The following is a 15,788-nucleotide window of genomic DNA, read 5'->3' as shown; positions in this document are numbered from 1 at the left end:
AAGCCAATGAGAAAGCAGCTGAAATTTACTTAATATCTACAATGTACATGGGCTTTTTGTAATCTTTAATTTTCTTGATTACCCTATAAAGTTTATTTCCCCCATTTTGCAGAAAGAGGAAATTGAGGTTCAGAGAGGATAAGTAACTGACCTGTGCCAGGTCACACAGCCAGCGAGCCCCAGAATTTATTTCTGCTGCACATTTGCTTCCCAGCAAGCTGAATTGTACCCCTTAATGGTAGTAAAAGATCAGGACTTAAACTATCTGTTTTATCTTTCAAAGTTCTGTTTTCTTGTACATCGTTAAGTTCTTTGCATTTAGCAGATGACAGAGTCCACATAACATAGCCACTGAAAGGCTACCCAAAGGCAACAGGACTAATAGCCAGAAAAGGTCACTGAAGTAATCCCTAAGGTAGTCTAGCTTCATTGATACTGGAGGCTTCTTTACTGCTTTAGGGGTTCAGGATTTTTATTAGTACCTTTGCCATGTGACCAGTTAACTTTTGAAAAAAAATTTTATGTAGGAAGAAGGATACAAAGTGTGGAGTCCCTGTCCTCACCTAAAACAAAGGCGCATTTTAGTCTGGAATGCTGAATGGTGTTCAGAGGTGTCAGTGATCTTGCCATTAAAAATTATGTCTTCCCTTTTCAGCTTAAAGAAGTCTTCTGCTGAACTGAAAAAAATATTAGCCAACGGCCAGGTAGGTGTCATTACATATTCAGATTTTCGCGTAGCGGTAACTTACTACTGTCCGGTTTTTGCATCCATAAACTTAATAAACAGATAAAGAGCCACGGATGTCTTCTTGTCATAAATGAATTACAGTGGCTTAATTTGATTGGCAGAGCAATTTGCAGCACGTTTTTCAAACTGTGCTAATGGGTTTCACTCTCAGCAGATTGAAGTACCAGGCACACACCCTGCTGCCATCTCAGTCTAAAAAAAGTTAATCAGTTCTGAACAAGTGTGTCAACCCGTGGGTTGTTGAAATGGCCCGGCGTCCAGAGGTGGCTGCTGCTTTCATTATCTTTGAGGGGAAGAGGAAAAACTGTTACTTTCTCACCTTGGCTCCTTCTTTTGTCCTGAAGGGAACACTGGCTTTTTAGGGGAACAGAGTGACAGCAGACCTTTGGCATTTAAAGTCCTGGACCTGCGAAGCCCTTGGTGTGGTTGGCCTTGGTGGACTGGCCATTTAGAGCTGGGTGACCTAACCCCCCGCCAGTGATGGACGAATGGGCCTGCCGGCCAGTCATTTCTCACTAATTTTGATTCAAGTAAATGGGCACATCTGAAATAGTATAGTGCTTTTAAACATACACTGGCAAATTAAGCTTCCTACGGGGTCCTCGATTCTTCAATAGCAACATAAATGCGTTTTAATGTTTGTTATAGAAGAAGCCCTTTGATAGCCTTGGAGGCAGGCGCCTGTCCATTGCGATCAAGCCTGCCTATTAGGCTCTATTGACTGAGACATCTGTGTCACTGCAAATAAAAGACTCTTATTGATTTTCTTAACTGCTGTTCACTTCCCGTCCATGTTTCGAAGGCTGAAATCTTAATTATCTCAGATGCTTATTCAGTGCCTTCACACGCTGACCTCTCCAAGCCTCATTGGCATTTCATGAATCAAGTACTTGTAGTGGAGCACGTCAGGAAGACAAAGCCGGGTCCTCATGCTTGTCCTTTAATATCACCTGTAACTTTGTGGCCTGATAGATGGATGCACATGCCTTAAAACGGAGACTATATGATGGTGCCTCTGGAAGCCCTACTTATTTAACACACAATCCCTTGAATACTGTTAGAAGAAAATAAGTTGATCTGGTTCTGACATCTGGCCATCATCCAGGGTGTAGGAATTCCTTAGATATTCTGTATATAGCCTAGAAGAATCTGGTGTTGTCTGTGTAATCCTGATGGTCTCAAAATTGTGTGTAGTGTTTATCTAGTACTTTTAACTTTAAGCAGCCGGAGGTTTGTTTGGATTGAGGCCACACGTGTGTCCCCCTAGGGCCCTGGATGTGTTTGGAACCAGTATGAAACAAAACCTGACTCAAAGCAGAAATAGCGAGCCCGGGATATTTCTGTATCTCCTAACATACTTGCCGTCTAGTTACTAATTGTAATTTATATATGAGTCACGTGTGTTCTTCAGCTGGAAAATATATTTCAAAATCGACATAAATTAAGAAGCTTTAACTACATTTGTTCAACCCAGGCAATGGAAAATAACCTGTCATAGATTCCTCTTTCAAAGATGAAAAACAGTTTACTTCCACTGCAAAAAATAAGCGTTCTGTAATGTTCCTAATGTTTTGACAAGAAACCTAGTACCATAAATATCTTAGTGGTCTCAGCTATGAGGTTCTCTGTGGCAGAAGATTGTCAGAACAATGATTTTTGGCACTTAAAGATTGTTTATTGCCTTCCCTTGGGAATGTGATAACCCCACATTAAACAGTTGGGCGTTTTCTTTCTTTTAAGAAAGCAGCCTTTATTTGCTTTCAGTCACAAGAACGCACAAAACAGAAAAATCCTCCTTTGGAAGTCCTCATAGTACCTCCTCCCTGTGCTAATTTCTCAGTTCCTTGGTGTATAGGGGTAACTAAAGAGTGAGTGAGATTGCATCGCAGTGAGGTAATGTGCCCAGTCGTGGCATCAATAAATTTCTGGGCTGAGCACTGACACCACTTGATATGGAAGATGTAAGTCACATTTAACGATACTTTAACACTTGAGCATAGTTTTTTATTTTAGTGGTTTATGCTCTCAAGCATTAATAATGATTTGCCTTTCCACTAGCCTCCACTTAGATTTAATAAGGAATTCATATTAATCATTAAAAGAAAGGGACATGATTCTTCAAGATAATCAAATATTGACAGGTTAGAAATAGCTTTCTGCCTGGGTTCATTGATATAGGTTATGTGATATAAATATTTATTTCTTTTCTGTCACTCAGAGTAAATGCCACCAATTGATTCCACATTGATATAGTGTCAACAGTTCATAAGAAACATTTGACTGGCTTGTGTTTTCCGATTAGTCTCTGCTCTATAAAGTGGGATTTACTAAATCTCTCCAATTGTCTGCTCATACAGTGTGACTGCTTTCTGAAACCATTATTGCTTCGATTTGTGAAGCAAAGGTCTAGTGATGGGACTAGTTTCTGTCAGACCTTTACATATAAAATAAGGATTAATTGAGCATTTTTATTTTAATGATTTATAAGCGATAGATAGTGATTCTTCTTAACACAGGCAGACAATAAACAAAGAATATTTTCTTTGCTGATCCATAATTGAATTCCATTTCATTTTCCCCATTAATTTCATTAACATTATATTAAATCAAGCACTTTTTAAGAGTTTAACATTTAGTCTTTGGAATGGAGACATTGGTTTTCTTCTATCATTTAATGACTGAGGATTCCTTTTTTTCCCCAGCCTAAAAAAAGCCAGATCATACGATTTTTTGGGTATGTTTCATTGAGTGCTGTAGATCAGTATCATTGCTGTGATTTCATGATGTTTTTCCCACTTCCATTTCAGTGCGGTATTCTCTCTCTAACATTGGCCCTTGATGTGAAACTGATTCGAAATGGCCCAGTGGGTCCATTTAAAGGGTTAAAAAGGTGTAGAGTTACTCCAAGGATAAACAGCTTTGACCTTTGCACCTCTAAAGTTGTTTTTCCTCTTTTCATGTTTTAGCTTTTGTAGGAGAAGGTGACAGTATTTTCCTATTCCTAATAAACTAAGTATAATTGTACTCAGAAGGCACAGATCTTAGAACTAATTCTGATCCTGCGGCATGTTTCGCTATTTTGAGAACTTCACATGCCTTTAGGCATACTTTTTGTGCTTAGAAAATACAAAGAAGGCGGGAGGGCACCTGGGTGGCTCAGTCATTTATGCCTCTGACTTCGGCTCAGGCCATGATCTCGCAGTTCATGAGTTGGAGTCCCACGTCAGGCTCTGTGCTGACAGCTCAGAGCCTGGATGCCGCTTTGGATTCTGTGTCTTCCTCTCTCTCTGCCCCTCCCCTGCTCACGCTCTGTCTCTTTCTCAAAAATAAACATTAAAAAAAATTTTTTTTAAAGGAGGAAGAATAATAGAAATTTTACTATAAAATTAGCTTTAAAAGCTGTATAATCACCACCATATGAAACTCTTTAGATTCTTATGGTTCATCTTAGATCCTATAACAAGGCCAAAACATAAATGAGACTGTATGGAAGTCCACACAGTGTGACCCTCCCCTCTGCCCACACAGACACACCCTTGCCACCCTGTAGGTTGCCCTGTCTGGTTCATGTTTCATCCCAGCCCCTGATTCTCCTTCAACAGGAGCAGAACCCAGTGCCCATCATTGCTCCCTGGTCATTTGCCCTCTTTCAGTTGACATGTAACTGTAACTCCAACGGCTTTTACTTCCTCTTCTCTCACATCTAGTATTCTGCCTTTTACTTGATTTTTTTAGTCAAAACAAGGAAACTGAGTTATATTTTAAAATAATTTAGTATCTCTCTTGAATAAAACCTTTATTTCGCTTCTTTTATAAATAGCTATGTGATCTTTAAAACATTTCTTTTCTTAAAAACAAATACCGCAGCGAATGAAATTGCTTTTAACTTGTGGATGACCTTCTGTTGATTGTTTTCCTTCCTGTGGGCCAGTGACCACTGATGGGAGAGGATGTCCCTCCATAGTTAGCCTGGACATGAGCTGCTAAGATACGGCATTGAGCAGAGAATACTGAAGGACCGAGTTCTAGCCTTGACTAGTTGTTACTGACTAGTTTTATGACCTAAGTGAATTGGGCTATGTACTTGAAATACTGTAGAATCCTGTGATTTTTGTGATACTTGATCCCAACTGTAATATTTAAATATTGTACTCACTGTAGACATAAAAATCCCACTTTTGTATCAGAGTGAACACTGTTCCTGTGCTTCAATTTGAGAAGTTCAATGAATATGCTTATCTAAAGAAAAAAGGCAAACAAGCTGTTAGATGATCCTGTTAGTGATTTTTTTCATAGTCAAGATCAATTAAAGTAACCTGTTTTTAAAACATTTTTTAAAAGTTTATTTTATTTTGAGAGAGAGAGAGAGAGAAAAAATGAATCCTAAGCAGGCTCAATGCAGGGCTCAAACTCACAAACCACAAGATCATGACCTGAGCCAAAATCAAGAGTCGGATGCTTAACTGACTGAGCCACCCAGGTGCCCCAAAGTTTTGATCAGAGATTTGCAATTCTCAAAAGGTTGTTTGTAATAATTTCATGAGCTTGTCTCTAACAGTTGTCTTTTAAAACATTTTCTTCTGAGAATAATATTTGCAACTGTATAAAAGTTACAAAATCCAAATAAGCAAAAAGGAAAAGAATCTGATTTTTTGTAAGTATAAAAATCTGCCAGTCAGCTCAGAGGCCAGGCATAGGTCTATAAAACTTTAAAACATTGTAGCAACACTTTATCTTTTTATGGATACTGTCTTTTTAAGGAGATGGTTTTAGAACTTTTGCTTCAAAACCACTTTTATTTTTATGAGGCTCTTACAATCTTATTGTCGAANTTTCTTAAAAACAAATACCGCAGCGAATGAAATTGCTTTTAACTTGTGGATGACCTTCTGTTGATTGTTTTCCTTCCTGTGGGCCAGTGACCACTGATGGGAGAGGATGTCCCTCCATAGTTAGCCTGGACATGAGCTGCTAAGATACGGCATTGAGCAGAGAATACTGAAGGACCGAGTTCTAGCCTTGACTAGTTGTTACTGACTAGTTTTATGACCTAAGTGAATTGGGCTATGTACTTGAAATACTGTAGAATCCTGTGATTTTTGTGATACTTGATCCCAACTGTAATATTTAAATATTGTACTCACTGTAGACATAAAAATCCCACTTTTGTATCAGAGTGAACACTGTTCCTGTGCTTCAATTTGAGAAGTTCAATGAATATGCTTATCTAAAGAAAAAAGGCAAACAAGCTGTTAGATGATCCTGTTAGTGATTTTTTTCATAGTCAAGATCAATTAAAGTAACCTGTTTTTAAAACATTTTTTAAAAGTTTATTTTATTTTGAGAGAGAGAGAGAGAGAAAAAAATGAATCCTAAGCAGGCTCAATGCGGGGCTCAAACTCACAAACCACAAGATCATGACCTGAGCCAAAATCAAGAGTCGGATGCTTAACTGACTGAGCCACCCAGGTGCCCCAAAGTTTTGATCAGAGATTTGCAATTCTCAAAAGGTTGTTTGTAATAATTTCATGAGCTTGTCTCTAACAGTTGTCTTTTAAAACATTTTCTTCTGAGAATAATATTTGCAACTGTATAAAAGTTACAAAATCCAAATAAGCAAAAAGGAAAAGAATCTGATATTTTGTAAGTATAAAAATCTGCCAGTCAGCTCAGAGGCCAGGCATAGGTCTATAAAACTTTAAAACATTGTAGCAACACTTTATCTTTTTATGGATACTGTCTTTTTAAGGAGATGGTTTTAGAACTTTTGCTTCAAAACCACTTTTATTTTTATGAGGCTCTTACAATCTTATTGTCGAAGGGGTTCCAAATTTCCCTCCTTGAATTTGCTCACACGATGCATAGCACGTGCACACACGTGCATGTGCACACACCCACAGCACACAGCATCTCTCAGCCTATCCCCTGTTGGACGCCTACCGCTCCTGGTCTGGTTGGAACCTTGGGAATGGGGGTGGGGGTGGGGAGCAGCAGCTCCACTTCTCTTTTCAGCCTCCTAGGTTAGAGAGGTTAAAAAACAAAACAAAACAAAAAAACCCTACGATGACAGGATTATAATGGTTCACACTGCTCAGAGACTTGCCATACTCCCCATTTGCCTTCTCTTCAACAAAAGACCACAAAATCAAGCCCCCTGCAAAGCCCTAGGTCCATCCCAGTGTGTCATTGGAATGTCTTGGCGCATATATTTTTCTGAGATGAAACTACTGGTCCTTTTATCAGGAAGGCCCTGATGGAGCGGTGGAGGGGATATAGTCTCAGAGTGTGGCCCCCTCCGGAGCCTGGATCCTATGTGTATTCCATGAAATTTGTCCTCCTGGGAATTTACTTTGAGCTGCGATGAGGGTGCAGCCTGTTAGGCAAGTTAATGGTACGAATGAGGTGGTTGAGAGTGCTGTTTAGACTAGCTGGAGAAGTGTTTTGGAAGGACTTAGCCTGTTTATCCTCGCCAGTAGATCCTGCAGTTTCTGTGGGTATTCTTCGTAGCTATTGATCAAAGCCAACCCGGTCCCAGCTCTGCTACTGAACATCTCACATCCCTATATGCTGTTTTACAATTTCTCTTTTGGTCCAGAATAAGGAAGTTTTCTTATCTTTTCTTCATGCACCAGCATGAAGTTAAGATACGGTTTATTTTATTCTGTATTGGTAATATACAAAAGGTAATGAAGAGCAAAATTCCCCTCAAATAGGAAGAGTTGCCAATTTTTCTGACTTGTCTATCGTTTTGTCCCTGACCCTAAATATAGTAATTAGCTGATTGCAAATTGCATCAATCAGGTTGTACTACAATTAAATTGGGTGTTGAATTGGCCTTTACACATTAATCTGTCAATATTCTTTCAGGGATTGGCAGAACGGCTTGGAAAGGAAGCTGTTTCTGTTACCTGCACTGTACTCCTAATTATCACAGTTCTCTGAAGCTTCAACTTCAGAAATGTATAGAAGAAAAATATTTCCCTTGATAAATGGAGCCTTGCTTTATTCAAGTGGTGGAAGTTTAGAGCAAAATACTTAAAGGTTTACTATAATGGTCTGAAAGCAAACTATTTTTTTTGCAGGTGATATTGAATTAAAAACTCCATCCATTTTCTGCCCATGCAAGGCAGTGCAATTCCCAGGAAATTGATTTTTTTTCAGGGCTTACTATGGCTTTTCCCAAGCTTTAGCTATATGGAAAATAACACTTTTATTGAATCCATTTAGTGAATAAAGTTGGCAGTTAATTTTTAAGCAACTGGACCACTGTGTAGAAAATTGCTGAATGCATCAAATATAATCTGACTAGTCTCAGAGTCATTTGATAAATAATTTAGGGAGTTCTTTACAACTCTAAAACATTATTTTGTGGGCACTAGAATAATTGACTACTATTTATGATACAAATGAGAGTAGTCTTTATGGTGTAGTAGTTTTACGGAACCTGAGAAAATGCGCATGCTGTTTAACATATTAAATGATGAAAATGACTTGACTTTATAAGAACCACATTATTATATGTTTTCCCTTTATGCATTTCAATATCTGTCTATGTGTGCATTTTTAAGGGCACTGACTGGGTGCCTTTCCATCAGCATAATACCGTTTCTACCCAGTTACCGCTGTATACTAATTTATTGTTTCCAGAGGAAAGCTGTATCTACTCTAGGAAAATCATTAACATTATTCAGTTAGTTTGTTTAATGTTAACTGTGGGGTCACCTGAGGAATTTTTAGGAGCTGATTTATTTACAGATTGTGCATTAGATTACTGGGTGTGTGTCTCTGTGCGTGTGTGTTGTCTTCCTAAGTTTGATTTGGGTTATGTGCACTGCTGTTTGGCATTGGTTATGTGTAGTGCTGGAGACTGTGTTCTTATCAGTATCTCTGACCTGACCCTTTTGAGCTATGTTATATCATTCCATTTTGACACCTTTTATCAAACTTTAATGAAATGACCCAGGCAAACAAATTGTCATTAAACTTTCCATCACTTTGTCCCTTGGTATCGTCTTTTATAAATTGGACAGCAAATGTTGTATTGATCTTCTTGTTCTTGCAGCTGAACTTGAAATGACCCAGACTGCTTGTTGTTTATGGCCCAGAGTTGCTTTTCCTTGACATTTCCATCCACAGCATGACACCTTTTTTGTTTTTCTTTCTTTCTCGTGGAGATGAATGAACAAGACATACGGTATCGAGACACTCTTGGTCATGGCAACGGAGGCACAGTCTACAAGTGAGTAGTCGATTTTGTTTAAACTTTCTATCCACTTTTGCCAAATGTGAGTATCCAAGTTCTCCGTGGCAAAGATTTTTAAATGACCACCGGCACTTAGGTTTTATTTCCACTTTCGACTCCAAGCTTCTGCAAGGCATCTATTTTCTCAGGAATTGCTTGGAAAAGTGCATTTATATTGCCTTTTTAATATTTCTCAGTCTGCATCTCTCCTGGGTGAGCAGTTAATAGTCCACCATTAGCAAGGTACAACCTTTAACTGGCCTGAAGTTTAATGCATTTTTTTCTTTTGCTCTTTAACACCATTTTTTTTTTAAACTTGCTAGCACCCTGTACTAGTCCCCTGCCTTTTTACAACTGTACCCAGTGGAAGACAAACCTTATAAATACCATTGCTTTGCCCTGTGTCGACACTGTAAGTTATTAAAAAGCCTTCTTCCTGTTGTATTTCCTTCTCTCCCTAGTCCCCTGAGAGAATTTCTACACATTGATGAATATGTTAAGTTATAAAATTCTCCCAAATTCCAGTAGCAGTGATCTTACCCTAAAGGAGTGTTCATTTTCATATTAAAAAATGCTAACCATAAAAAATAGTTCTCTCGACAGGGAAGTCTTTCTCATGCAGTAGTGCAAAGTTTAAACTACATAATGTAATATCTGGTACTTAATAGTCTGCAATGGTGTATGAAAAATATTCCACTAGGAATTAAAAAATCCATACTCTGTAAGAAAGCCCTGAGGGAGTAATAAAGCTTTCCTCCAGAGAGCTGTTTTCCATATATACACTAACTCTGTATCACATTATGATTGTGTTTTTACCTTAGATGTTTTAACATTGATATTAATATATATTTTCAAAGTTGTGGAATAATTATAATTGGTTATTAATGTTGCTAGAATTTTAAGTGTTTGCTAACCATGTGACTATAGCTACAAATTTCCCTATTGCCTTATGACCCGAAGGGTCACGTCTTAAAATCCCAGAACACCCTCCACATTGGGATGCAGCCTCAGCGTAGTATTGGGTTTCTCTGGGTTAGAGGCTTCTTCCAAGTCATCTGACCCATTCGCCCACTCAGGGCTTCAGTCTTCTCTCTACAAGTGGAGCCAGGATGGGAGTCCATTCTCCTGAATCTAGTCCTTTAAGAACTTATGTTCATGTATTTGGATCCTTTTTTCCTACAGACGACTAGGTACTGTGAATAGTTGGTCTGAAAGTTAAGTGCTTCCACTGTGATAATTCAGAGAATTAAATAATAACGCAGACCTTATGTGATCCTGAGGCCATGCCCTTCAGATGTCTGATGCCCACCTCCTGTGTGTGACGAGTTTGAGACACTCTTGTCCTCCCCTGGATCGTACTGACCTTCCCTCCCGAGCAGCCCTCAGTGCTGCATAAATAGCATCTCTTCATCTTACTCTTATCTGACTGGAGTTTTTACCCTGTTCTGAAGCTTCTTGGGTTTAGGTGCCCTTAGAAAGGAAAGGAGAAGGAACCTGCGTGCCCTGATTTGCTTCTCTTAAGTTCCCTGTAGGGAGCACTTTTCAAAACCTCAACCTTTTTTATTAGTTCTTTTTTTTTTTTCTTTTGCTGATAGCCAGATATAGTAAAACAGGAAGGATTTCTAGCAAATCTTCAACTCTTTGGGTTCCTTTTATTGGCTTCAAATGGAATCCAAAATCATTTCTTTAGACTCCTAACCTATTTATTTGTTCTGTTTAACCAGATGTTGAATGCTCAGGCATGTTTGTATTTTTAAATTGAAGCCCTGTTCTGAATTTATTGTCCTGGTTTATTCCAGAAGGGGGGGGAAACATAAGACTACCAAACTCCAGCAAGTGATTTTTATTAGAAATAATATTCCAGATGTTAACATTTTAATCTTTTCTTTTGCAACTAGTAACCTGTACTAGCAGATAGGGGAGAGGGATGCAGGGAAATGGAAATAACCTGCCCATCTACAAGGAAAAATTACAATATAGAGTCATGCTAATGTGTTATTATTTTTTTAATTATGGCGAGAAACATAAAATTTAGTGTCGTAACCATTGTTAAGTCTCCAGTATTTCAGTGGCATTAGGCACATTCATACTGTCGTGCAGTCATCAACGCCATCCATCCCAGAACTGCTTTCATCTTGCAAACCTGAAACCTGTACCCATTACACAGTAACTCCTTGTTTGCCTTGTTAATGTTTTCAGCCAAGAAGCATGGCCACAAGATCTCCTTTTATTAGAAGAACTAGTAAAAGAACACATTATCTTTTTTTTTGTAATGTATATTTTTGAGAGAGAGGCGGCCAAGCATGAAACGGGGAGGGGCAGAACGAGAGGGAGACACAGAATCAAGAGCAGCTGACATCTGCTGATAGCTCAGAGCCCGATGTGGTCCATGAGATCATGACCTGAGCCAAAGTCTGACACTTAGCTGACTGAGCCACCAGACGCCCCCAGAACACATTATCTTACACCTCCTTAGCACAAGTTCTGTGCCTGCTGGAATGCTACATTAATATCAACAACTTATCCTGAGTTCACTTATCTACTGTTGCTAGTGCTCAATATGTGTGTCTTGTAATATGTGTTTTTAATGTTTATTTAGTTTTGAGAGAGAGAGTTGAAGAGGGGCAGAAAGAGAGGGGAGACAGAGGATCTGAGGCAGGCACTCCGCTGACAGCAGAGAGCTTGATTTGGGGCTCAAACTCATGAGCTGCGAGGTCATGACCTGAGCAGAAGTTGGACACTTTACTGACTGAGCCACCGAGGGGCCCCAGATTTAATGATTTTTTTTTTAATGTTATCTTATTTTTGAGAGAGAGACCAGAGAGAGAGGGAGACATAGAATCTGAAGTAGGCTCCGAGCTGTCAGCACAGCACCCAAAGCGGGGCTAGAACCCACGACCCACAAGAGCATGACCCAAGCTGAAGTCAGACACTTAACCGACTGAACCCCTCCCCTGAATTTAATATATTTTTGACAGTGGTTGTTTATGGAGGGTGAGTGACAGTAACATGATCATTTTAGTGCTTTATTTTAAGCACTTATATTTCTCTACAAAGAAGATATCCCATTTATCTTATAGCTTAGGTGATTCTTAAGAGAACGTAAAAATACCAAACTGCATAACCACTTGTTATTGATCATTGGTCTTTATTTCTGCCTGGGCTTCAAAGTATTGTTCTTATATCCCTGGCTTTTAGTTCGGCACAAAGAAATAGTGTAATTGTCAAGAAATGAGAATCTACTTTACTAAAATCTCTGTAAAACTGTTTGATGTATTATGATTGACTTTCTCCTACACTAAGTTTACCTTAATGGTGTTGACTATAAAAATTGTGATTTTTCAAACAAAATGATTACATTACAGGCTATGCTACATAAACTAGATGAAGAAAATATTGGAAAATCCACTCATTGGTAACAAAACTGCCTAATGGGCCTACTTAATTTTTTTTCTTATAAAGTATAATAAAGCTAATAAATGCAAAGCAAAAGTTTAATATTTCTTTCTTATTTGCTCTACTGATGGGATGTATTTCAAGGGATATGATGGTGTGTGTAACTACAATATATATTGTTTAATAGTTGGTCACATTTTTTCCTTCTAAGTCTGTATGTTCCCCCCAGTTCTACAGTGTGAAATTCTGGGCCCAGACATTTGAACCAAGTGGTATTATGGGTGCTGTGCATAGTCCTCTGCTGAATTATTCTCTGTGTTATGATCATGACTTAGGTAATTTTAAGTTGGTATTTCTTGGATTACTAATTGGGGTGAAATGGATTATAAAGGAAATATCTTAGACGAAAGTAGAGTTTATGCCTAGGAAGAAGAATAATTTAGGAAAAGAAAATGAATGTACTTTCATTATTGCTCCATTTCCCAAAATGTTACATGTTGCTCCAACCCCTCCCTACCCAAATTTAAGAAAGTTGTATATCCTCTTCCTGTCTATGAGATTCACAGTGAATTTTGAAAACTTTCTGAGAAAGTAGAGAACCGTATGTGTTATGTACAGTAAGTGTACCCTGCATCTGCCACTAGGTAGCTGTGTGACTGGGGAAGAGTTACATAACATCTTCTGCCTCACTTTCTCCCTGTGTAAAATGTGGGTAATGACCTCGAATAAGGTTGTTGTGAAGTTAAATGAGATGTTCCAAAGAAAAGGCTTAGCACTACGACTGAGTAACTGTTAGCTAACTGGCAATGGTAGTACTAAATAATAGAAAAATTGTTGAGCCCTGTGCTTCCTGTGCTTACTTGACCATAGGGCTCTTATTTTGAGGAACAGCTACAGACATCTCACAGATGTTGAATTCTGTTAGAGTTGCGTTTAATTTACTTTGAGAAATTCTGCATTATATTATGATATATAGTATACTTCTGCGTCTCCCGCTATTCTCTAGTTGTCTCATGAATATGACTTATTATACCTTACATACAATGATTTTTTTTAGAAGTTTCAGAGTGTTTTCTCTTTCATCATTGTCTGTTCCCAGCCTGCCCTAGGTCAGCCAGTAAATGTTAATAAGCCCATTTGACCACCGGAAAAAGCTAGGACTCCCAGACCTGTGGCCATTCAGTGGCAAAGCCAGAATTCTGTCATCTCTCCTCTTCACTCTGTGTTTTTCCCCCAGGCAGTGTTGTTTCTCAAGGTCACGCAGAGTCCATTGTGTTTCCCTGTATTTTCTAGTGTACTCCGCACAGTCCTAAGGATAGAATAGATGCTTATACATGTTGGCTAAAATGAGAATGAGGCAAATGGGTTTTGTTTTTTCCAAACAGGTTTTAGTAAGGCCCTTTAATTGGATTCTCCCCATACCTAGCTAGTTTTAGAGCCTGCATACTTGTTTTAGAACACTCACCTGGAAGAATAGGAATTTCTAAACTAAGGGCATATATTTGAATGATAAATTAACCCAACATACTACGTACTGTCCTCTTTTTTGGATAGTCTGTCACATTGCGATGAAAGTAATTAACAGTCCCACTAACTTTGGAAACATTGTACGCAAATGAAGGCCAGTCACTCAGGTTTTTTGCTCCCTCAGGGCATTGTTTGATGGAGTCACTTAAGCTTTGGGTCCAGAAATAAAGTAATATTTAACTCTTAGGACTTAAGTCTTGCTAATAAGTCATTTAGCCAACCAGCAGTTAGGGATCATCCTTTATTTTTTCCTTTCCAAAAAGATTATCAGCTTTTTGGTCACATATATAGGTGTTTGAAAACAGTAATGAAATTTCCACCTCCAGTTACTTCCTATAGTACATTAAGGGTCTAACCTGAATTTTGGGTGGGATTTTCTCAGTGATATAATGGGTAGCATGTAAACTGCCTACGTTGTGTTTTAAGATTGAATATATACCATATATAAGAATTAATTTGACTATATCTAGAGACAGGAAGAGGGAAGGGATGATAATTCTCAAAGGTGCTGGTCTGTCCTCTGTTTTGTCTTATCCATTTATGAGACATTTGTTGGGTAGTAGTGTAAGGATGGTCCTTGGAGAGAGTAACTGAGATCACATCAACTATTAAGTTGTATTCTGTCTGTTATTTGGCTGTAGAGGCCAAGTAAAACATTACGTTTATGTTTTTGGAGCTGGAATTAGATCAGTTTATTACGGTAACATGTATTAATGAAAATTAGAAGCGCTGGTGGTCAGTTATGTAAAATGAGAAAACACATGAATTGCTGTCTAATTAAATGCTGTTTAGTAAACCAAACATGTCAAAACATGGGATTCCTGAGAGGAAAACATAATAAAAAGGAGTCCTTGAAGAAAATGTTGGGAGCCCCAGAGTACCCAGAAAGCTCTCACTTCTGTTTCACTGGCCACCCTGAAGGTGCCAAACCACATCAGCAGTAGGTCTGACCCCAGCTTCTCTACCGACTGCACCAGTGACCCCGCTCCTTTATATTTTTTCCCTGAGGTACATCTTGTAAATTAAGAGTAGTTTTTAAGTGGTTTTGATATTGACCCAAGAGCTAGGGTGATTGTTTGATTTATTTTAACTTTGAATTTCTAATCAAACGAAGAGCCTTTTTTCCTTGCAGCCAAGATCATATTTTCAACAGGCAAACAAGATATCATCTTAATGCAAAATTAAATACTTGTATGTGGCTGGATTGTGTTAAAGTATCGTGTGACAAACAAGGATATTAATATTTCCAGAAAATCAATGAGTGTTTGTCAAATAATATTAATTATGTATGTTTCCCTCTCTCCCTCTCTCAGCACTTACTGTTATAGGTTGGTGTCATACAATAATGTGTATTGTATTGATTAGACTCTAAAGAATGAACCTGAGCTTGTGATTCTCTACACCTTTCCCACCTTTACTTCCCCCACTCCATGTTCACACATGCTCATATCCATTATGGCAGTGATGGATTATTGGCATCCGACCAACATGACAGGATGTTACAGGTCGCTGAGCAGAGATTTTCAGACTCTGTTTCCACCCGAATTAACTATTATTGAAATAGTTTATTGAGATTGAAGTATTGATCACTTCTGCTAACCTTGGCTTAAGGGAAGGAAAAGGAGGCGGAGGTGTTCTTAAAAGACACTAAATTTAATTTTAAAAAATCTCATCTATTTAGCCTTTTCTTCTTCCTATTTTATGGCCCCTGTTGTTTTATTGCTTGGAAAAGGGTATCTTGGCTTTATTTTTATGACAGTATAATTATACTTCAGAAATGCACTTGATTACTATGGGTAACAAAATTGTTCTAGTATATTGGTTTGGCCAATATTGCTATACAAACAACTTTTCAGTCAATTGAGTCTGGTAAAA

General features: G+C 38.3%; 1 protein-coding gene across 3 annotated transcripts in view; it reads left to right on the top strand.

Annotated features, from left to right (window-relative positions):
- MAP2K5 (mitogen-activated protein kinase kinase 5) overlaps positions 1–15,788 on the top strand; it is a 266,228-nt gene that overhangs the window by 46,668 nt on the left and 203,772 nt on the right. For all 3 annotated transcript variants that reach the window (XM_077746645.1, XM_077746636.1, XM_077746628.1), the window contains exons 7-8: positions 656–704; positions 8,923–8,987. In XM_077746645.1, coding sequence (XP_077602771.1) covers positions 656–704; positions 8,923–8,987 — 114 coding nt within the window. The remainder of the gene's footprint in view (positions 1–655; positions 705–8,922; positions 8,988–15,788) is intronic.

This window comes from Crocuta crocuta, unplaced genomic scaffold (assembly GCF_008692635.1).
Source record: "Crocuta crocuta isolate KB4526 unplaced genomic scaffold, BGI_CrCroc_1.0 scaffold130, whole genome shotgun sequence".
Lineage (NCBI taxonomy): Eukaryota > Metazoa > Chordata > Mammalia > Carnivora > Hyaenidae > Crocuta > Crocuta crocuta.
The sequence above is the reverse complement of the archived record's forward strand: the minus strand, read 5'-3'. Positions and strand labels throughout refer to the sequence as shown.